This window comes from Artibeus jamaicensis, unplaced genomic scaffold (assembly GCF_021234435.1).
Source record: "Artibeus jamaicensis isolate MK-2021 breed Jamaican fruit bat unplaced genomic scaffold, CSHL_Jam_final contig_233, whole genome shotgun sequence".
Taxonomy (NCBI): Eukaryota; Metazoa; Chordata; class Mammalia; order Chiroptera; family Phyllostomidae; genus Artibeus; species Artibeus jamaicensis.
In genome coordinates this window covers 34,808,873-34,831,410 of record NW_026521486.1, presented here as the reverse complement: position 1 = coordinate 34,831,410, position 22,538 = coordinate 34,808,873, and the positions used below count along the sequence as shown (strand labels likewise).

At 39.5% G+C, this 22,538-nt stretch overlaps 1 protein-coding gene across 3 annotated transcripts in view; it reads right to left on the bottom strand.

Moving 5' to 3' along the window:
• Positions 1-22,538, bottom strand: part of RASSF8 (Ras association domain family member 8) — a 97,491-nt gene that overhangs the window by 12,695 nt on the left and 62,258 nt on the right. For 2 of the 3 annotated variants that reach the window (XM_037144836.2, XM_053661769.1), the window contains exon 2: positions 760-968. In XM_037144836.2, the coding sequence (XP_037000731.2) occupies positions 760-862 (103 nt within the window). In that variant the 5' untranslated portion in view covers positions 863-968. Of the gene's footprint in view, positions 1-759; positions 969-13,836; positions 13,896-22,538 lie in introns of all 3 variants that reach the window. The other variant, XM_037144838.2, reaches the window with a different exon arrangement.

Sequence of the window (22,538 nt, the reverse complement as noted above, 5' to 3'; positions counted from 1 at the left end):
CTCCAACGTAAAGGAGCTCGACCCAAAATAAACTCTTGGTCAGAAGCTCAGCGACAAAGAGGCACTGGGCACACAGTATGGTGCCAAACACATGGCCTCCTCTTACCACATGCTTGCTAAATAATGATGGATCTGAGATGCAAACATAAACTTTGACCCACATTACTGCTGTTACTGATGCAGGTATTTATGATGTTATCATGTTCCAGAAGGATTTAAGGCAACTAAAGAACATGCATAAAACGTGATACAGATAAACTGGGAGTAAATAAGAAAAGCTGCAACAGGGTAACTGAATAAGATGGAGCCAGTAAGCATGCCTGTGACAATTTCATGTTCCCTACACAATAATTTAAAAGACACCTTATCTTTCTACTGGAGAATGATGTTATTTAACTTGCTGTATTTTATTTTCTAAAAGTATACAGAATAAACAGAAATTAGGATTCCTTCTAATAAGGGGTCTGGGACCTAGGACTCTAGGCTTTGACATCTTCGGTTCCAGAAACCACTGTTTAGGATGAACAGCAGACGAGAAGGCAGTGCAGACTTTAGACTCGAGATGAGTAAAACCCGCAGGGAACCAGAGAAAAAGGGTCTGCACAGACTCACCGAAGTGCAGGGAACAGGAATAAGTAAAAGTGTGCTTGCGAGTTGTATTATGGAGCCAAATGAACAAAAACCACCAGAGATCTACAAAGAAACAAATGAACAGGACCCACAAATTACTTCCTCTCGACACCCAAGGAATTCACTTACCTATAGCTTGCGCTAAGGCTATTACAACCTCCTGGCAAGTTGTGACTTCAGTGACCCCGCAAACAATCCTCTGGACTCCATCCACCCACACTTTAAGTTCCATGGTGCACCAGCCAGTCAGTCACCCAAGGGCCCTGAGACTGGTCATCAGAGGTGTCAGGTCATGTCTCTGGTTATGGAGACATGGAGAAGGCAGTCTGCGTAGTCAGCTAAAAAGAGGAAAAGACATTTTTAGAAGAACGAATCTTAGTATTTCTTCCAGTAAGTAAATATTACATAACACAAATTTAAATGTGTGATAATCCTACCACCATTAATGACCACGTCCTTACTTATTCCAGAACTGAATTCAGCAGCATGCATGTAACCACAGCCACCTATCACGACACTGTTTCATATTACTATGATTTTTGTAATTGTAATTTTAATCAAAAAGTCCATTTTAATCATTGGGTAAATAAATAGATCTTAGATACTCAACGAAGCCCATCGCTCAACAGATAAGCTGTTTCTTTTTTAAGAAGTTATGTCATTAGAATAATTTCTGAGGCTAAAGAGAAATAAGGAGTTTCTGTGATTTTATGAACTGTAAGTAACTGAACCAGTTCCTCCAGCCTCGACAGCATTTGTAGAAGCAGTGCCTGACTCTACTGCCTTCTTCCTCTGTTGTGTGTGCCTCTCGCTGCCTCCCCGAGTGTGTCTTCACGACCAAACTCCAGCACCGCATGCAGAAGGCTCAGGTCCACAGAATGGATTGCTGAAGGAAGTGAATTCCTTTGATGGCTGACAGCTTCCCCCACATGTGCCTTCTCATTTATTACTTGGGATTTGATAACTTTCTTAAATTATGTTATTTTAAAACTATAAAACTTCACCTTTTGTTATACTCGCAGTTACCCCAGTGTTTGATTTTTTTGTTTAGCTGTTATTATATGCCAAGCAGAAAATTTCACCTTCTCCTGTAGTCAAACCAAATGCCTTGCTTTCTTCTTAAATAGAATGCTATTATTAGTTTTCTAAAAACCAATTACACAGAATTCTTTTTCCTGGGAGTACTGAAAATCTCAACTCTTCCTGCATTAAATCTTTAATCAACTATGAGTTTTGACCATTGTCGTACGCTTGTTCCATTTCTTTGTTGTTTCTTTTAAATATAATAACACTGACTTAATTAGAGAGAACAGGAATTTGTAGGTTTACAACAGAACTGGTGTTTTGAGATTAAAGACTTATTAAAAAGTTTATTTAAAAAACACTAAACATTTTTCTTGTAAAGTAGTATTTACTACAAACAGTAACTTAGTAGTCCTTGTACATTCTCTTAAAGGACCTAAGACCATTCTAGGCCACTGGTCATCTGGGAAGATGAGTCAGAACACATGTGAACTGAAGGAGGATAAACCTAATAATACTCCTCCTTCCTCCAGAGAAGATACAAAAATAGTTTTTGTCATCCTGAAAACAAGGGGAAGGACCGACTGGATATTAATTTCCCAGTTCTCTCCACAGTGCCAAACAGAGAAAGCCCTGTGCCCGACAAGCTCACTCCCGCGCTGTGCTCCACAGCTGAAGTCCTGTGAGACGGGAACTTTTCTGGGGAAAAAGGGTTCCAAAACCAAAGGATGGCAAGAAATCCAGTGAACAAAGTCAAACAAGTTCCTTAACATGCAGATTTCACAGGGTGTTTCTCCTTCTTTAAATAGGCTGGTGTGCAACCTGCACTTCAAGTAAGAGCTTGTACATGCTACTGTCCCCAATCTATTTAGAGAACATTTCAGGAAAGGGAAGAGGAGTTATACCTTAACACTTGTTTCCTTCTCTCCTAGACACTCTACTAAAACTAGGATATGTAATAGTCTTTCTTGGAATAAAATTAAGATTAAAAAATGGCCAAGTGACATATATTGTATTAAAGTAATATATTAAAATTAAATTAATTAAAATAAAATAGCTAAATTAAAAAAAACTCAGGTACATTAAAGTTTATTAAATACCTAGTCCCTTATTTGTTATTCACAAAACTTAAACTTGGGAAACCTAACGAGAAAGATGGCAGATCTCATTAAAAGCCCCCCTGCCCACGAAGAAGCCTGTCATTTCCAAGAAACTCATGAGACTCATTTCCAATTTCTATAAAGGTTCCAGTATACACCACCTATTTTCCTACCTAAATGATCAGTTTCACCTTGAGTTTTTAATCAAGTGAATGCAAATGAACACAAAGCACAGGCACACCTGTTAACTACTAATGTGGTGAAACACTGGGCGTAAGTAATGCTGCTTCGTTAATATAAACGTGGAGGGCATTTAACCACTCGCTCAGAGTATTCCTACTATGGATCATGGCAGAGAAAACTAGCATCCACGTTTTTAACTTCACTTATCTCTTTCAAACTTGAATCCTTAAGGAGGGCAGGGAAGGCCTAAATGGATCAGATCAATGAACCTCAGGGTCCAAAATTTTATTTCTAGCAGGGCCAGTGTTTCCAGTACATGGCTTGTGCCAAGTCTGGGGCTGTGTTGCCGATCATCTCTGGCTCCCCTGAACATCTGGGCGTTACTCGGAGAGTCATTTGAAGAGTCTCTGTCTCCTTTCCAGGAGCTGCTGCCCCTTCCCTTCCTTCACACCTTCAGGAATCCAACCCCCCAGTTCTCCTCCCAGCCCCAGGACTAGACTAGAGGGAAAAACGAAAGCCTACACTGTAGGTGCGTGCGATGGACTGGTCATCATCGGAACCAGGCTCGGGAAGCAAAAAGGCTTTGGAATGTCGTTGGCATTTGGAATAATTCTTTCCATGGAAACAGTATTCAGGTGAAAGTAAGGTTCCACTGTAAAGGTATAAATATGGGTGAGTTAGTGTTTTCATGATGAGGTTCCTATGTTTCCAACCACGATCATTTTAATAATTTTGACAGTGAAGAACTAGGTTTACTAAGTAACATGGTACTGGTGAGCAAATGTTCTTAGCTAAGAAGCATTTATTACCTCAAAGGCCTATCGGAATTAAGCGTCTGCACTTGTGGAAACGTACTCCCCTAAGACCAGTGCGTTATTAATAAGCAATTACAGTCAGTCCTCTGTAGCTGTGGGGCCCTTACCTGTGAATCCACTCACCCACTAAGATTTTTTTGTAACCCCGAAACCAACACTGGTGGCACATCCAGAGTCACTTACGACATGTATGGATATATTTCACAGCAGCGAAAACTCTGAGCCGCCTGACCCTTACGTCCTTCCCAGCTGAGGCTGGACAAAGTCGATGCTCTGCCTTCTGGTTTCTGCTTTAATACTGTCAACAAGAGCCCTCACCTGTCTATTTACTGGTTTGTTTTGGCATTTTTACGGTTCTTGTTGGTTATTTCACTGGTTGAAATGGCTGCCAAGCACTGTGCTGAAGTGCGGTCTAGTGTTCATTACGTGCAAGAAAACTGTGATGTGCCTTGTGGAGAAAACATGTGTTACTTGTTTGTTCAGGCACGAGTTACAGTGCTGTTGGCTGTGAGTTCAATAGTCAGTAATATATATTAGATAAGGTATCTTTAAACAGAAAGGCATATAAAACAAGGTGATTCATTAACCAGTTGACAAAACTGTTGTGACCAAAGCCTCTCGTGAATAACACGACTGCATATTTTACATACTGTAACTTCCTGTGATGGCAAGTGTCAAACTGCTGAGTAAGTTCCATTGCTCCACAGACACTAGATGCCAAGCATAGAGGAAGGTCATTGCCAATTTTAACATTTCCTTCATTGCTAGTTTTTTTGTTTTAATTTATTTTGAAAGAGAGAGATGAGACGAGGGAAACATCAGTGTGCTGTCCCCCTTACTTGTGCACGCACTGGCTGCTGCTGCTTTGTGCCCTAACAGGGGACTAGACCCACAGTCCTGGCCTGCCCAGTCGATGCTCTAACCAGCTGAGCTACCCAGCCAGGGTCCCTTCATTGCTAGTTTTGCTCAAGATCTACGGATATTGCAAAACCAGATTACAGATAAACTGGGGTATAATAAAATCTTCACAATTAGAGTTATCTACAGTACTTTAATTAAATCAAATAATGATGCTAACCACTAGTTGGTTTTTTTTTTTTTTTGGCATAATAGAGAAAGATTCAGCACAATGAACGTGCTATATTCTGAAGAGTAATTATTAGAACTATTAATAATCAGACACCAAAATTCTTCTTTGTATACAAAACCGGTAAAAGAATAAAAGATAAAGGGAGTTTCAGTTACCTCATCCTAAAACTAGTCTGATGTGCGAATTAAATAATGTTGAAGAACTGTTTCCAACTAAAAAATATTGACATTTTAACATTCAAATAAATGACTAAGGTAAGGAAAAAACGTCTGTGGGCACCGGCTGCCTGTGGAGGTGGGACCGGACCTGAGGACGAAAGGACCGCCTGCAGGACCTGGTGGGAGGAAGCGCAGTGCGGGGGGCGAAGAGAGTGAGCGAGTGAAAACACATTAGGTAGGGAGGGAGGGGGTGAGAAACCAGTTTTCTGGAAAACTGCCCCGGAATCCAGTCCCAGGTTACCTGTCCCTGAACACTCTGGGTCTGTGTTTTGGAAACACTTAAACATAAGGTGCTGCTAGCAAACTCATTACCTTGCTACAATGCAGTTCTGCAAATGGTGTCACAGAAAGCGAGTTGTTATAAAAAGGTACAATGTTAAAAGTGGGTGCTAAGGAAGATGATCCTAGTAATACAAATAAGTGCCTCCCCAAATAAATTTTTGACAACACAAGTCCTATGAGATGCACTGTGGGGAAATAAGGTTCTAAGTCCAACAGTTTGGGAAACATTTCATGACACCATCTCTGGGAGATGGTGCATAGCAAGGTCAAGGTTCTGATCCCCTACAGTAGAGAAACTGGCTACGCTTGGTTGAACTTACAGTGATTAGCACAGAGGTGGGGTGTGAAAGGCAGGTACAATGCCTATGAAACATCCCACTGAACTATAGGGCGGAAATGACCAACTTTTGGAAAATATGCCTATACAGTGGTACCTCAGTACTCATTGTTAATTCATTCCTGAACTCATGACGAGTGCCGAGACCTATGAGTACCAAACGATGAAGCATCTTCTCCTGCACGGAGGCATCGTGACTCAAAGAATTCTAGTAAGTGTGGCTAGTTCCGAGCAAGAATGAGTGTGGAAACCATTTTTTCTCGTCAAAATGAGATGAGTACAGGGTTTGATGAGTTCTGAAGCTGATGAGTTCTGAGGTATGAGTGCATGTAAAATGAAATTTCTGCCAGCCCTTCAATAGATTTTGAGGCTTCTAAAAGTGGTGACAGATACACTGTTTAAAATTTAAGTAGGAACAATATACAACAAATAAGAAAATTTAATCGAATCCCAACTTTTTCTCTTAAATGAAGTTTTTATTGCCATGAGCCATGTCTTTTAAAGATGGGTTTTACATTTTTCTTTTTAGAGACTCATCTAAGTCATAGGATTATCTCTTTGACAGTACATTTTTAAAAGGTCAATGCTAAGCAATCTCTGCATATGCATTATTAAATCCAATAAACCCATGCTTTTCCCTCTACTCCATCACCCCCATGTCACGACATTCAAACACACACAGTAATTTAACCTTTCCCACACATCACATGCTCAAGGGACCATTCTGCAATTGCAGCAAGGGATGGCCTGCGTGCTTACTATGCGCTAAATAAGCAGTGTGTTGTGTCTCATTTTCTCATTTGTTCCCTACAACACAGTAAATGAGACACAATATACAAGCAAGTCAGGGCATTCGCCTTGTTTTAAAGTTGAGAAAAGTGGCTCTCAGAGAGCTGAAACAACTCTTTCAAGGTCACAAACCCAGTAATTTAGGGGCATATATTCAAAATTGGGATGAATAAGGAAATTAAAGAACAAGTAAGGCAGGCTTCTCCAAAAGGGCTCACTGTGCTCAGAGCAGTGGTTTAAAGGGCCCTCAGTTACACTACCACATCTCATTTATCACCCGCTAGAAATGTATTCCTATCAACGAACAATGATCAGACAACATGCACGAACCTGTCATTCCAGGAGAAAGAAAGAGGTAAACCAACTAAATCATGGTAAGGAAATATAGTTTTAATTCAGAGAACCTACGCTAAACAGATGCACATGCCAGCAAAATGGGTGTCTCATGGGCAGGTTCATTTTCCAGCACCAACAAATTATTTTTCTAGTTTTGGAAAATTACATCCACATTTATTTTTATAGAGAAATATTTACATATTATAATAATTTTTAATTGTTGCCTTAAATACAAAGCAAAGCTTCTTGGAGATCTTGGGCATTTTCTTAAGTTCACACCACTAATATAACCTACTTTTTCAGGGGAATCATGATTAGCAGGAATGGCATGGGCTGAGGTTCAAATCCTGAGTGTACTACTTACTGTGACTTAATTTAAGATGTGTATAACTTTTCAAGTGGCATTTGTGAGAAATGGAACACCCTTTTTAAAATATATATACCTAGTACAGACAGGGCTTGGCAAAAAGTACGAATTCAACCAAAGTTCTGTATATGAAACTTTTAAAATTATAAACTTCTTTTATTGAAAAAAATCTAAGGAAAAGAAAATTTTTAGAAATGCTATTATTATTTTAACAAGAACATCTGAAATTAAAGGCATTTTATTGTGTCATGTACCTAAGAACAGCCAGCATTCCTAGTTTTTAAATGGATTAGAAATGATAATCAGGAACAGCATCCATGTTAAAAAAATTTCCATCATATGGAATATAAACATGGTTAAAGTTACTGGTATTAAAATACAGATCCTTCTATTAAGAATTATCTTTAAAAATTTTCTTTAAGTGAATTTAACTAGTCACTGTAACTGTTATTAAATTAAACAGTTTTTTATTTCCCATCAAATTTAGTGCTACACGGGCCACCGCCTTCAGTTGCGGTCCTCATTCGGAGCCCACCTCCCGACAGTTCACTGTCAAGTACAGTGCATTTTTCTGAATCGTGTATTATGTTACACTCACATCTAGACTTTGAAATGAAGACTTCTCCCACACCCGGAGGGGTTAAATAGGTCAAAACAGTACCAAACCCTTTTTGCAAATATCATACTTTGCCAGGATGGTATTTATCTCTAAACTAACAATTTGGATACATTTTGACTTGTCAATAACAGCTCTGAGCAAAATTACAGAATTAATATAATTTTTTAAAAAGTAAGGTGTTTAAAACTACCAGTTTTAGAAAACAGATGCGCTTCCAATAACTAAGGTTAGTCTCAAAAGTAAGTTCAGCTTGAAAATAATTCCGTTTACCAGTCCAATATACTAAATGACACCGCTAAAAGCCATTTCTTCCCTACTCTGCACCCCGCTCACAGTTACCATGTGTAAGATCAGTCTAATGCCTCATGGTAGCAGGAACACACCTACTGGACTGACCTGACGTCCAGCTGACGGAACACTGAAGCAAGTGTGACCGGAGAAGGCGGCCTGAGGTCAAAGCGCCACGGGCAGCGGTTATGCAGGCGTGTCACAAAGATGACGGAAAGGAACTGGGACTCACACACGGAAACACACAATTCAATGGCCCTCGTGCCCCCGTGTGGGCCAAAGCCAATTCCTGGCCCCGGGTCAGCTTGAACTGGAATGCCAGCGTTCCTCCACACAACGCCACTAATCTTAGCCCACACATCTTTTTTCCTTCCTTTCTGCCATGTCAGCCTTGCCTCAGTCTTGCTGGTGGACACAAGCCTACCAACACCACCAAAAAATACATTTTGCTCTACTTGGTTCTATGGAAACTGCAGATTCCTCACACCTCAGATGTCAGCGGGGACGATGAGCACAAGATGGTGCTTTCTTCAGGCCTGTAAAGGCCACTCATTTCAGACTTCACTGAAGCAACATGGGTAAGGTATCTTTCCTGGCAGCCAGTCACCTACTGGCCATCCACTAGTACAACGACTGCACTCAGCACAGAAGGCTGAGGCCTGGCCAGATTATACCACTGGATCAAGGTCACATGGAGAGATGCTAGCAGAGCCAATCTTTGGAATACTTCATTATTAAATTCTTCTGAAATCTCAAATTAAGTGACTATGCATTACATACATTGAAATAAATTAAGTACCCAGTACAGGAGTTATTGAGGAAGTTGTTCCTATAAAGAATTTAGTTAAAACAGACCATAACACGGAGGTTACCATTGAAAAAAGACCATTAGCAAGAAAAACCTACGGATAGTCTGTTCTTGCTAATGTTCTTAAATGTTTATGGTAGGTGGAACAGTAAAATTAAGTGGAATTTTGCCACTTAATTTTACTGGCACAAAAATCTCTTAAGAAATTTTCTTGCTATCGTGCTATAAAAAGCCATCTGCTTTACAATCACGTCTTCTGTTGGGGCCGCAGCCTATGTTTCGGCCCTTCAGACACAGTTGGAGGCATGTGCATGGCACCGCCTTCTGTGATGGCTCACCTCCTGGTGAGCCCCCAGGGCTGGGACGAGCCACCGCGCTCTCAAAGTCCCCAGTGAAACACCCGGAGCCGCGGCCTCAGCTACCCTGCCCTCTACCACGTGCGCGACTTCATGCTCTTTCTCACAATCTGCGGTGAGCAAATGACGTGATAACGTGCTTCTACTGAAAGAAAATCACTGAAAACTTGGTGATATTTAAGGATAGGTTTAGGTACAAAAAGATTTGCGATATTTCTCCTTCAGCAGATATACTTCAATACCTTCATTGTAAACCAACACTTCAAAAGAAAACACATCCTTGTCTTTTACTGAATCTAGCCAATAAGAATAGTAAATAGCGAACACTTATGAATGCTTGCTATGTGACAGAAGTTAACTGTGTTATATATACAATATATAGGATATTTTTTATGTAACCCTTTTTAGACCCATCTGTAGCTCTCCATGACGTGAATTATCACGAGACAAGTGAGGAGACTGAGAACTGAGGTAGAGAGAAATCAGTAACTTGTCAGTAAAGTCACTCGGCTGGCAGGAGGTAGGTCCAAATCTGATAATGCTCATAACCACTAAAAGCTACTTATCTTTACAAGACAAAGTTATTGGTAAAGTTTGCAAGGGCTTTTGGAATCACAAATCTTGGCTCAGGAAAGAAAGCAATCAAGCAGATGTGACCCAGGGGCTATAAACTCCAATACTACTAGACTAAATAATATATTTGGCCTAACTGTTGCCACAGAACTGGGAAGAAGCAAAAAGCAGATGTTCAATAATCAAATCAGACTTAACTAGGCATACACAGCCCCTTAGGCTCCTGCTGGAAACTAAAGCTCCCAGTCTCCTTTGTCTCAAACAGCAGGACTAGAGCTTGCCCGAGTCCAAATGCTATCAGACCACGGCGGCTATGTCCCTCTACTGCAAAAGCTGTCTACAAGGCAGAGCCATTTCCTCTCTAAACCTGAATGGATGTGGGCTACTTCATTAGTGGTTTTTGAAATCCATTTGAGTGATAGCAAATTACATTCAATACCTTATAGACACCATTCAGGTATAATGATCTATTATCTGATTTTAGTATTTACGGCATTCTGCAATGAAACCCACTAGTTTACCTATTAGAAAATAAAAAGAAATGTATTTTTCATTCGTGAAGCCATGATCACCACAGACTTCTCATAGTATCGTTAATATCAAGCCCATCAATTATGACATGATTTTTATAGTTACAATTATGTGTGTGAACTTTTCAACAAAACATTGTTTTTACTTACAGCTAGAATAGTTACTTCAAACAGCCAAACTTTATATATCAAAAGATGTTCCTTTGCAGGTATATATTTCTAAGCCACATTAATATGTAAACATTTCAAAGCCAAAACATAGAAACATTTAAACTTCTAGGGTTAAAGTAATTACTAGACTATAAAATTTCTACTAAGTTTAAGATTTAATCAACATAGTTTAAATGTGATTTTTTAAAACCTCATTACGATGCTTATTCACTGGATCAAGTATAAAATGCTTTAATTATTTTAAAAAATTTCACTGCTATACTTATTTAGTGGATAAATTACTAAATGCTTTAAGAGTATGAAAGTCAGAAATTATATTTGGCAAAAGTAAAGATGCATAATCCCTAGGAATCTTTGTTAAACTGCAACTATTTCAATTCATAGACAATTTAAAAAGTGTCCATTCAGAAAAAAAGTGAGAGGTAGTTTCCCCTTAATCTTTAGGACTCAAGAATAATTTCTTATTCTACTTATTTCCTGAAGAGAATCTAATTAAGTAATTAAATCCCTAGGTGAGATACAAAAATAGGTGCATCTTTTAGTGACATTTTAAAGTAATAGGTATTTTCTGTGTAATAAAATTTTAATAGGCTATTTAGTGTGATAAAACAAATGATGCTAATGTTCCAAATTGTCACACTTAATTCCCTGCACTATCCTGAGCAGCCACTCTCTTTAGATACCGTGTACACTCTACGTTTGGTTGGGGACCTTGTGGGCTTCAAATAACTTAGGAAGGGTTGCACTGTTTAGGGTGCATCCAGTGTTACTGGAGGAGACAGATGCTAGGTTTGAGATGAGCACTGTAAAATTTCAGGGTAAAAGACCTGATATTTTTCTAACTATCAGCAGTGAGGCTGACTAACGTGACACTCTACTTGGCAGTATCCTATTTATAGGACTGGACATAGGCCCAGTCTCTGTCCTTCACAGAAACTGCAGTGCCAGGTGAAGATGGCTCTGGCTTGTCAATCAGCAGTCAGAGTGAATGCAGAAAGCTCTACATCTAACCTAGGGCACATGAATAAACAGAAAAGGCTCAGCTGTAGGGTGCAGCTCCTGAAGCAACTAACTGTTTAAACACCCCAATCCACTTCCCAAATCAAACTGCTTCCTTAACGGGGTGGGGACCCTATTTTTATGTTTAAATAAATTTATTTGCATTTCATTGGTATATCTGATTTCCATCACATGTTTATATTTTCACCAAGTCCTACATTTTCAGACTAGAGAGCAAAGCTCGAGCACTGATAACACAATGGTAATCCTGGCAAAGGTCACTTGCAGAGTATCAACCCATGGAATGAAATGAGTGAAGAAACATGGCCATGGATTACTCCAGAGGTCTCTAAAACCTGCCTCCTGCTCCCTGCCTCGGTGAGAAGGAAAACAGCAGTGAGGCAAATAAGTCACTGTTTAGACGGAAGGGAGGTGGGGATGATAATGGAATAGTGTACATGTCTAGGGTATAAGAAAACTGGATTTTTTAAAAAAATGTTTTCATTGAAGCATAACATATTACAAAAAAACTCAGAAATTTTAAGTGCGATGAATTTTAAAAAGCAAACACACCCGTCTAATCATCCAAGATTAAGAAGAATCCCTATCCTAGTCCCAATCCTTTCCTTGGAAGACAACCTTCATTCTGACCTCTATCATCACAGACCAGCTGTGTCTGTTTCTGAATGTTGCATAAATGGACGACAGCGTACGAAGTGGTGTCTGGCTTCTCTGGTGTGACAGCATGTCTGCTGAGCTTCGCTGCTACTGCGGGGCACGGCAGCACTTCCTCCTGTCTCTGCAGCAGAGCTCTCCACTGTACCAATGCACCAGCATTCACTCATCCGCCTGCAGTTGATGGCATCTGGGTTCTCATTTTGGGGCTATCACAAATAATCCTGCTTTGAACACTCGTAGTTAGGAGTGTGGTTGCTGCATTCTGCATCTGCCTGCTAACTGATCCATTCCCCTGCTTTGCTATCCTGCCTCTCCCTGTGTATCCATTTTATCTGTTATTGCTAGAGAAAAGTCTTTCTTAAATACAGATTTGACTCCACACTCCTGCTCAGAATCCTCGAATGGTCCTCCTCTGCCTCCAGGATAAAATCCAAACTCCTCACAGGTCATGAAGTGTGTATGACCTCTTGATCACCTTGCAACTCCCCCAGCTCTCACCTCTGCCAGGGCATCTCAGGCCTTTAAATGTGTCATTCTCTCCAGCATCTCTGCTCTCCCTCCAGAGAAAATGCTTCTGATTCTTGCACATACTTCACACTCCCTTCAGGCTCCTTTCCCGGATCTTTCCCCAGTCTCTCAGCCCCTCTTTGATCTGGAGGTGGCCCCCTCCCTGTGCTTCCAAACCAGCGAGCTTCTGTCTGAGCGTGGCAGACCTCAGTGTACTTGTTAGCCTAACCCCTCTGATTCCCATACTGCTACTTGAACCCCTCCTTCAGCACAGCGGCTGACACATGTCACACTGTACTTGTCTGCTGAGTAACACAGATGCTAACTGCACAGGACAGAAACTGACCGTTACGTGTAACTGGGGGAAAAACACAGTCCTAATGCAGAAGTGTCAGTGTGAACCCAGAGGTGACAAAATTGGCACCAAAGTATTTTAAGTCCAGTAAAGCCCTGCAGTATTGATTTAAACTCCTGGAATAAAAGTTAATCTTACTATTAGAGATGCTACTGTAAATAATATACCACATTGTAAAATTCTTCAATATATCCCAAGTCAATACATAAAAAAGGAATACTATTGTTCTAATCTATGATTTGTGATTTCCATGTGATAAGTAAAATGTTTAACTGAAATATTTTTATGAATATTACTTATTAAATAGTGAAAGAAAATGTGCAAATGTATTATACTTATACTTATGAAAAAGTCAACAGGACTTCTGATCAAGATGGAGGTGTAGGTAAACATGGCTCGCCTCCTTGCACAACCACAGCAAAAATGACAACTGAATTACAAAACAACTATCACCCAGAACTGTCAGAAAATTGAGTTATACAGAAGTCCAAAAACCAAGGAATTGAGGAAGTCACATTCATCCAGATGGATAGGTGGGGTGGAGACAGACAGAAAAAGGGGTGGTCCCACACCTATGGGTGGTGAATAGAAGTTGGGAGGGATATCTCAGGAGCGAGGGATCTCTGTCCCACCCAGCCCCCCCAGCCCAGGGTTCCAGTGCCAAGAAGATACATCCCTATAACTTCTGGATGTAAAATTCAGGAGGCATTAGGGCAGCAGAAGGAAGTGTGGGATTCTCAGGTGTCTCCTCTTAAAGGACCTAAAATAGACGTAGGACTTACACAGACTCACTCCCACTGGGATCCAGAACCAGGGCAGCAGCTGGAAGGGCACCAGTGGCCTGTGGGGAGAAACAAGTGTCTAGCATCAGGGCGAGTGCTGGGGGACAGCTTCCTCATGGATAAAACCCCAGAGGCCAGGTAGTGACCATTGTCCCTTTTCTGAGCTGTCCCTCACACAGCACCACAGAGTGGTGACACCATATCTGAGACTCCATTAACTTTGTTCACACAGGTTGCCCCACCCTGGTGATTACCTAAGGCTCCACCCCATCCAACTTATGGGTGTGGTTCTCCACAATAGGCCAAGCTACTAAGACAGGCAGTCAAAGCAGCTCTACCTAACACACAGAAACAAACACAGGGAGGCTGCCAAAATGAGGACAAAAGAAATAAGGACCAAATGAAAGAACAGAAGAAAACTCTAGGAAAAGAAGTAAACAAAATAGAGACAAGTAATCTATGAGATGCAAAGTTTAAAACGCTGACTAGGATGCTCAAGGCACTCATTGGGTACTTCACAGCATAAAAAAGACCCAGGTAGAAATGAAGGTTACACTGAGTGAAATAAAGAAAAATTCACAGGCAATCAGCAATGGAGTGGATGCTGATAATAATCAAATCAATGATTTGGAACATAGGGAACAAAAATTCAATCAGAACAGCAGTAAGAATAAAGAATTTAAAAAAATGAAGATAGGCTAAGAAGCCTCTGGGACAACTTCAAACATTCCACCATTTGAATCACAAGAGGTACCAGAAGGAGAAGAGAGCAGGAAATTGGAAATCTGTTTGAAAAATAATGAAAGACAACTTCCCTAATTTGGTGAAGGTAATAGACATCCAAGTCCAGGAAACACAGAGAGTCCCAAACAAGATGGATGCAAAGAGGCCCACTCCAAGACACATCATAATTAAAACGCCAAAGGTTAAAGATAAAGGGAAAAACCATAAAGGCAGCAAGAGAAAAGCAGAGCGTTACCTACAGAGGAGTTCCCATACGGCTGTCGGCTGATTTCTCAAAAGAAACTGCAGGCAAGAAAGGGACTGGCAAGAAATATTCAAAGTCATGAAAAGCAGTGGCCTATAGCCAAGGTTGTTCTACCCAGCAAAGCTATAATTTAGAATGGAAGGGCAAATAAAGAGCGTCCCAAGACAAGAAAAAACTAAAGGAGTTCATCATCACCAAACCATTATTATGTGAAATGTTAAAGGGACTTATTTAAGAAAAAGAAGATCAAAACTATGAACAATAAAATGGCAATAGACTCACAACTATCAACAATTGAATCTAAAAAACAAACTAAGCAAACAAGCAGAACAGAAACAGAATCATAGATATGGAGATCATTTTGAAGGGTTACCAGTTGGGAGGGGGAAGAGGGCGAATGGGAGGAAAGATACAGGGATTAAGAAGTACAAATGGGTAGTGCAAATAGATAGGGGGATGTTAAAAACAGTATAGGCCATGCAGAAGCCAAAAAAGTTATATGCAAGACCCATGGGTATTAATTAAAGGGGGGATTGTAGGAGACAATAGGGGGTACTGGGTGGAGGGGGGGCAAAGGAGAAAAACTGAGACAACTATAATAGCATAATCAATATAATATTTTTTAAATTTTTAAGAAAGAAAAAGTCAATAGGAAAATGAATGCAAAAAATAATGTCTAATGTTCATGAATTAGAAGAATTCAGGACAGTATAAAATTCTCCTGACACAGGTCTTTTTCAACACTTTATCACTTAAACAAAGCTTTTACCTCCCTAAAAACAAATTAATCAAAATAGACTCCATGTCACTCACTGGTCAAGAAGGAAGACATGCTCCCTATAAACTCAGAGACTTTAGTAAAAAGAATGTAAGGAATCTAATGAAATCAAGACAAAGGAATTGATAAAGTAAACAGCACAGACTTCTCAAGCTATCTTCAGATTCTGGCTTATAAATGACCTACCTAAATAACTTGTCCAAGATTACGAGGACACACACACACACACACACACACACACACACACACACACACACACACATCTGTGGTTAATATTCTCTCCTGTTTCATAGCTTGGGAATACACGGTATAAATACAACATATACTTTTCCCTTGGCTGTTCCCTCAAATCTGTTGTTTTCTCAGTCAACAAGTTCTTAAATTGCTATGTTTAGTTCTTTTAGGTGGGGAGAAGATACTAACCTTTTATACTTATAACTGTATTATTTCAGAAAAGAATTAAGTTAAATAAACACGTATTTCATTTCATTTTTAAAACCAGACTCTAGAAGTTCCAAACCACTTACAGTAACTAGCGATTCATTTTCTTAGGATGATTCAGCCATAAATAAAAAGTTAAGTTTCGGATATTCTGAATTTGTAAGAGCAATAAACACTTCTGTAGAGCTAGCCAGTAAAATTAGAAATTTGCACTGGGAACTGAAAAGACAGACTCAACACATTTAAATACCAGAGAAGTGATAAAAAGCTATGCAACTCACTCACTTGTACTCTGATTATACTCTTTAGGATTGTTATACAAATTTATCATCAGGGTGTCCTGTGCTTCTTTTTAACACTGATCTAGACTTGCAACTTAGTGATTTTAATGTATGTGTATATATGTGTGTGTATATACACACACATACTCTGCTTCCTTAGCTATAGTTTAAATTAGAAGTCACGGTTCCCTCCTTTCTTCATAACTGCTGCTCTTGTGAACATAGTACATGGTCATTAAATTAATAAACAAACCAGTAGCTAATTGGTCAAGTTACACAATGATCCAATATCAAAGCCAGGAGATCTATGGATTTCTGACTGCCTGAATTTCCACAAATACACAATAGTATTAATCCATGTAACTTATCAAAGAAGCAAAAGAATACAGACCCCTCAGGAACAAATTAAACAGTGAAATACTCTAAAAACTGTACATATGAAAATTAATGTAAGAAAATCCCATGGCTTCTGTTGCAATGTGATGGATAACACCACATTCAGGGGAAAAGGTAGATTAAATAAATTACTAAATTTTAGACTATAAAAATCACACAGAATACAAAAAATGAAAATCATGGCCTAACAAACTGAAATAAAATAATTATGCTAGCTCTGTATTAATATATTTAATGCTCAGGACATAATAAAAAGGCACAGACCAATAGCCAGCAGTTACCTCACTTATAAAATGGGAATCAAAGATTCAAGGCCTAAGGAATGGGCTGCTGAAGAGGTGCTGGGTGTGGGGTGGGGACGTTTAAGGTAGTGTAGGGGAGACCTTTTCACAACTGAGAGGCTCTCTAGCTATAAACAGTCACCCGAGGCCTTAGTAGAAGCATGAACTTGGCTCTTTTTGGAAGTTCCTTCACTGTTTAAAATTTACCCTGCAGTGGCAGAAAAACTAAGAAAATTAAGTTGTTAATTTTTAAAATTCAAATCCAAGCAACCCATTATTGTACTATTTGTATCTACTGAACCAAAAATCTTATTAAGGAGATAATGCCCTAATTTCCTTTTAAAAAATCAAGAATATTAACATATTTAAAGCTATGACTCAACAACAGCTAAAAAAAGAAAACCAATGAAAATATTACCAAAAACAAAACAAAAGAGACACTTTAAATAAATCGAATACTCAAATTTGCAGAGAGAATGATCGAAGTCAGGAAAATAAAATTATGACTTAATTTTAAATACACAATGTAATTCACATGTTCTTTGTTAATCATTGTACCACCAGGGTCAGACATTCAGAAAAACACGTAATTAAACAGAAAAATAACCCCACACATAACAAATATTCTTCTCTTTCTATAGTTGTTTATTAAATCTAGGCAAATCAATCGATTTCTCTGCATCAAGCCATTAGTTCCACCTTTTCTTTAAATACATCACTTAAGAACTAAACAACAAGTAAAAGCAAAACTTATCACTTCAACTCCTAGGTCACAGAGTGATCCCTTCACAGGTGACAGGGAAAGAACACTGACGTTGAAAACCATCAATTACTAGTACTGTTTACATACCAGGAAGCTTTACACAGTGGGCAATAGGTTTAGTATGAGAAGTATTACAACTCTGAGATAGCACTTTCCAGGTTTCACCCTGAAAAAGTTCTAATAGTGCCAACCAGTATTAGACAACTTATAAAATTAGCCAAAGCAGATATTACTATTATTTATAAAAGTTCCTTCTCACCACCAGTACAAAACAAAACAAAACAAAACAAAACAAACAGCTGAGGTTAACTGATTTGTTCAGGAGTGAAGGGATGAAAAAAACGGCAAAGCACTCACATCTCTAATCTTCGGTCCTCTAACACCCAGCCTCACCCACAGCCTCCCCAGCACTGGACCCCCTCAGTCCTTGTTATTCCTGCCCTGCCCACCCCTCACCAGTTTTCATGAGGAAACTATTAGCAGCAGAAAAAATAAAGAGGCCAAGCTACACCTGCCTAAGCAAAATCAAGGAATAGAGACTGTCCCATTTAGTAAAGCCAATTCTTCTGGGGACCCTAGGAAAGTCACCCTAAGAATTCACCTTCTGCGCCTGCGGCTGAGCAGTACGCTGCGGTTCAGGAGAGGAGAAGCCTCACAGAATCACAGGCCCTTGACCATGCTCCCTGAACAGCAGGAGGGGCACCCGAGATACCCCTTCCCGTTCTGTGATTCTACTGCCATTAAAAGTTGTTTTTTTTTTTTTTAAGGCAATTCAAAGTCAAATGTTAAGAGTGTAAACATTGTTTTTAGGAAAATAAGGGGGAAAGTCTGATTATTACATAGGAAGAATTAACATCTGTGAATGTTCCACAGATCTCAAAGTGAGTGACAGGAAGGAACTGTCTTTGAAAACAAAGAAGTAATTTATCAGGCCAATACGTTCACTGTAAAGACACTGAAGTCAAATTAAACAAAACCAACAAGAGACAAAGCAATGTCCTAATTTTGTGCACTGGGAGATGAGGCTTCAGTGAGCACTAATTACATCTGGTTGGAAAGGAAGCAGTATGTTCCGTTTGAAATTTTTTTTTCTTTTTAAACAAGAACGTTTTTAAAGAACAAAGCGTTTTGAATTATTTTCCCAAATTACTCTTGGGAATTAAAGAAGGTTACACAAGTAATTTTTCCCCTAATGGGTCCTGGGTAAGAATGATGAAGGTATAGGTTGAAGATGCACTTAAAAACCCAATACTGAGCTCTGTAGCTGTTCCATGTGCCTCAGAAACTGGGGCGCTACACACAAAGCGCAAAAACACATATGCAAGTCCGCAGCACCTGGGGTGCTCACAGCGGGAATGGAAGTGCAGTGCTTTCAGGAAACTGCCAATATCACATATTTCAGTTATTTATTTATCTTGTGCTCTTCATTGCATTTTTTAGACTTCTGGTCAGTTCTATTTCCAAAGGAACAGAGGATTCCGAAGGCCAACTGTTCCGTCCCAGTGACATTAGTATATCTGAAGCACACGTGCCTTGTGCACCCTGTTGAGAGGGAGTTGTAGGCACTCAAAGCTCGGTCCAAGAACTGAGCTGGGCTTGGCTTAACACATACCTGCTTTTCTCTGTTTATTTTATTTTTTTAAAAATATTTAAGTTGTTTCGTATTCAGTCTGGCTACAGCACTGTTTTTCCTTCAGTCTCTGATTCTTGGGAAACAAAGCATGCTGTGGTGACCTTTAGGGGCAGCTCCTAGTCTCGGGACACGGCCGCTCCTCTGGAGCTCACCCCCTGCATCTCTTTTGCACGTATATGCGTGCGTGTATGTGTGTGTGCGTGCACGCACAGGACACCCCCCACCCACCCCACAACATGTACAGGGGCCACCGAGGTAGTCATGGAGGTCCACCAACCACACCAGGGCTGTCTACACTTGGAGATCTGTTAGGTTTTCAAAACAATTACCCAAATTTACAGTGCTAAGCTTGTTATTGCTATGTTAATCTGATTGCTGGTTATAAACATCTAATAAAAATTATTAATGAAATACGACTTGGTAATAAAATATTTTAAAATGGGATGAAGATTTGGCAAAAGACAGAATAAAATGAAATCCTGATAGTAAAAAAATTACAAACTTACTCATACACTTAATATTTTTTTTAAAAAGTTACTATATGAGAGAAAAACACCAGAAAAGTTTGAAAAGATAAAAACATAAAGCCATCTATAACCTCATCCTTCATTTTAGCTTCTTCCCTCTGCCTAAGTCCATCCAAAAGCAACCTATTTCATTTCCTCATTCATCCGCTTACTCACTCAGTCTTAATATATTGGGTTGGCCAAAATGTCCATTACTTTTTTCTGTAAAATAAAAGATACATGGTTAATTTTCACCCACAACTTTATTGCTTTGGATATTTTGAGTATGTCAACTACCTCCCACATTGACTTCTAGTGGGTAGAGGTCAGCGGTGCCGAAAAACATCTTCCAATGCATGAGACAGCCCCACAGCACAGAATTATTTGGCCAAAATGTCCATAGTACCAAGAAACTTCACAAACCACTTTTAACATGTTCGACCAGTCACAGCACCTTCTCCGTATACTGCACAAATCTTTTTTTCTGTGTTTCAGCTGCATTTTTACGTTTCTTGAAATAATAGAGGATACATGGAAAATATTGTGTATTTTCTTCCATCTTCAAAAGTAAAATGGCTACACAAAAATCCATCAATTTTGAGAAGTTTTTTAAATGCACGCTGATATGACAGGTATTAGACTACAAAATCTAATAAAATTGTTTTGAATGGGGTTAAAGACAAGCACCACTAGAGCCATCTCAGGGAGAAACGTAACAGACTTCTTGCCCAACCTAATATCTGTGCCTCTCTTGCTTAATCCATGAATGTTCCTCACTGACTTAGTGATAAAGTCCATGTTCCTATCACACTGCCCACCTCACTGCAGCCCCTTTCTGAACTACACTTCCCTGTGGGGGGCTAGCCGTATCTCCTTGCCCCTCTGTGCACTATTCTCTTAGCTTAGAGCATCCTCCTCCTTCACACTCACTTCACCAGGCTCAGCCCCACGCATCCTGCCAGAGCCTCTGCCCGATGAGACGGTGATGGGGCGGAGGGCGCCCTCTGCCAGGCACATGTGTTATTATTATCATGCCCATTTTACAAATGAGAATGTAGAGCATTCAAAAGGATCATTAACTTGATACAGCTAGTACAGGAGGGGGCCGGGATTTGAACTGAGTCTGCCTGCTGTCCTTGCTCTTAATCTTGACCCGGGGTGACAAACCCCACAGGTACCAGGTAGGTTTGCATATTAAATGCAAAGCAAAGTTTTCACCTCCACAAAAAAATATGCTTAAAAAAATGCATGGCCCTTTAAGTTTATTTCTTTCTACAAAGATGGAAAATACTCTCACCTTATCTCTATTGTAAAAAAAACAAGCCCTTTCATATTATTAATTTTCTCTCTGAAATAAAAATTGAGATAATTATATTCATGCCATTTTTCTAAAGAAACTATTTATATTCTGGAAAATTTTAATGTGCCTTAGGACAAAAGCATGACATAATACTTTACTAAGCATGAAGGAAGAATAAAGTAGAAAAATGTAATATGGAAAAGCTCACTATTCTTGTCGTTTATACTGTAAAAACCAAAAACGCTATGAACGATTTGTTGCAACTTGAAAGATCTCAAGTTTTACTCGGCGCTGCAACACGTACATGACCAGACACCAAATTATTTTGATGTAAGGAGTTCCAGCAGGTTCTGCACTGGCCTGAGACCTGAGCCACACGGCGTTGCTAAGAATTTGATCACCAACTATTAGACTCTTTGGGGTTCAACCGAATTCTTTAGCAACATTTACACTGTCCTTAATTTTTACCTTAAAGGAAAGTCCAATTTCAAGCGCGGCTGAAGTATCTGATACATTTAGTTCCTAATACATGTCTGCTTTGAAACAAGGTCACACACAGAAACTGGTCTCTGTAGCACATCTGTGGGCAAGAAGCTCTGTTAACTGATGATGTAACGTTCCAGTTTCGGTGGTAAAGGATTCCAGATGTTGACTCTAACAGCCTTTGTAGGCACACGGGATTAATGCTGTACACATAAGAACTGGTTTTGGAACGGGGCCAGCGTCTGTGCATATGCTGTTTAATTACGTTGGCACCCCAGGCATTTCAAACATCGACACAATTTCTCAGCTGATATTCCCATTACGAATTCTGTTTTAAATAATTACAGAGGGGTAAAGAAACAGGGCATTGCACATGCTAATGAAATCTATCTAGTTCTTTTTACTTTTAACAGATTTGGAGGTCTTAGGGATCAAAATTCTCTACAGTCTACATTGCAGGTAAATACAAACTTCCAGGAAATATTTTCTTTAAAATTCTTTGCTGAACACCAGTGTAGTAATTTCCACATCCTTTTTTTCCAAGTTATTATTCTCCTTTCTAAAAATTCATCTGTCCCGAGGGAACCTTTGACTCCGCTATGAAAATTTCCCGTGAGTCTTAGAACTTGACTTTGAAATACACTTCTCTACACAAACAGTGAAGTGTGTTTGGAACGTTCCTCACCCAGATGATTGTGCACAACCTGCTGTGAGTCTAAAAGCACAGAGACACTGGAGAACTGTTTTCTACTAATGATTCAAGTTTCTTCCCCTTCCTCTTAAAAAAATGAAACAATAATATAAATAATATTTCCACAGTTTTTCCAAAAGACTTCTAAAAGTTTTATATGT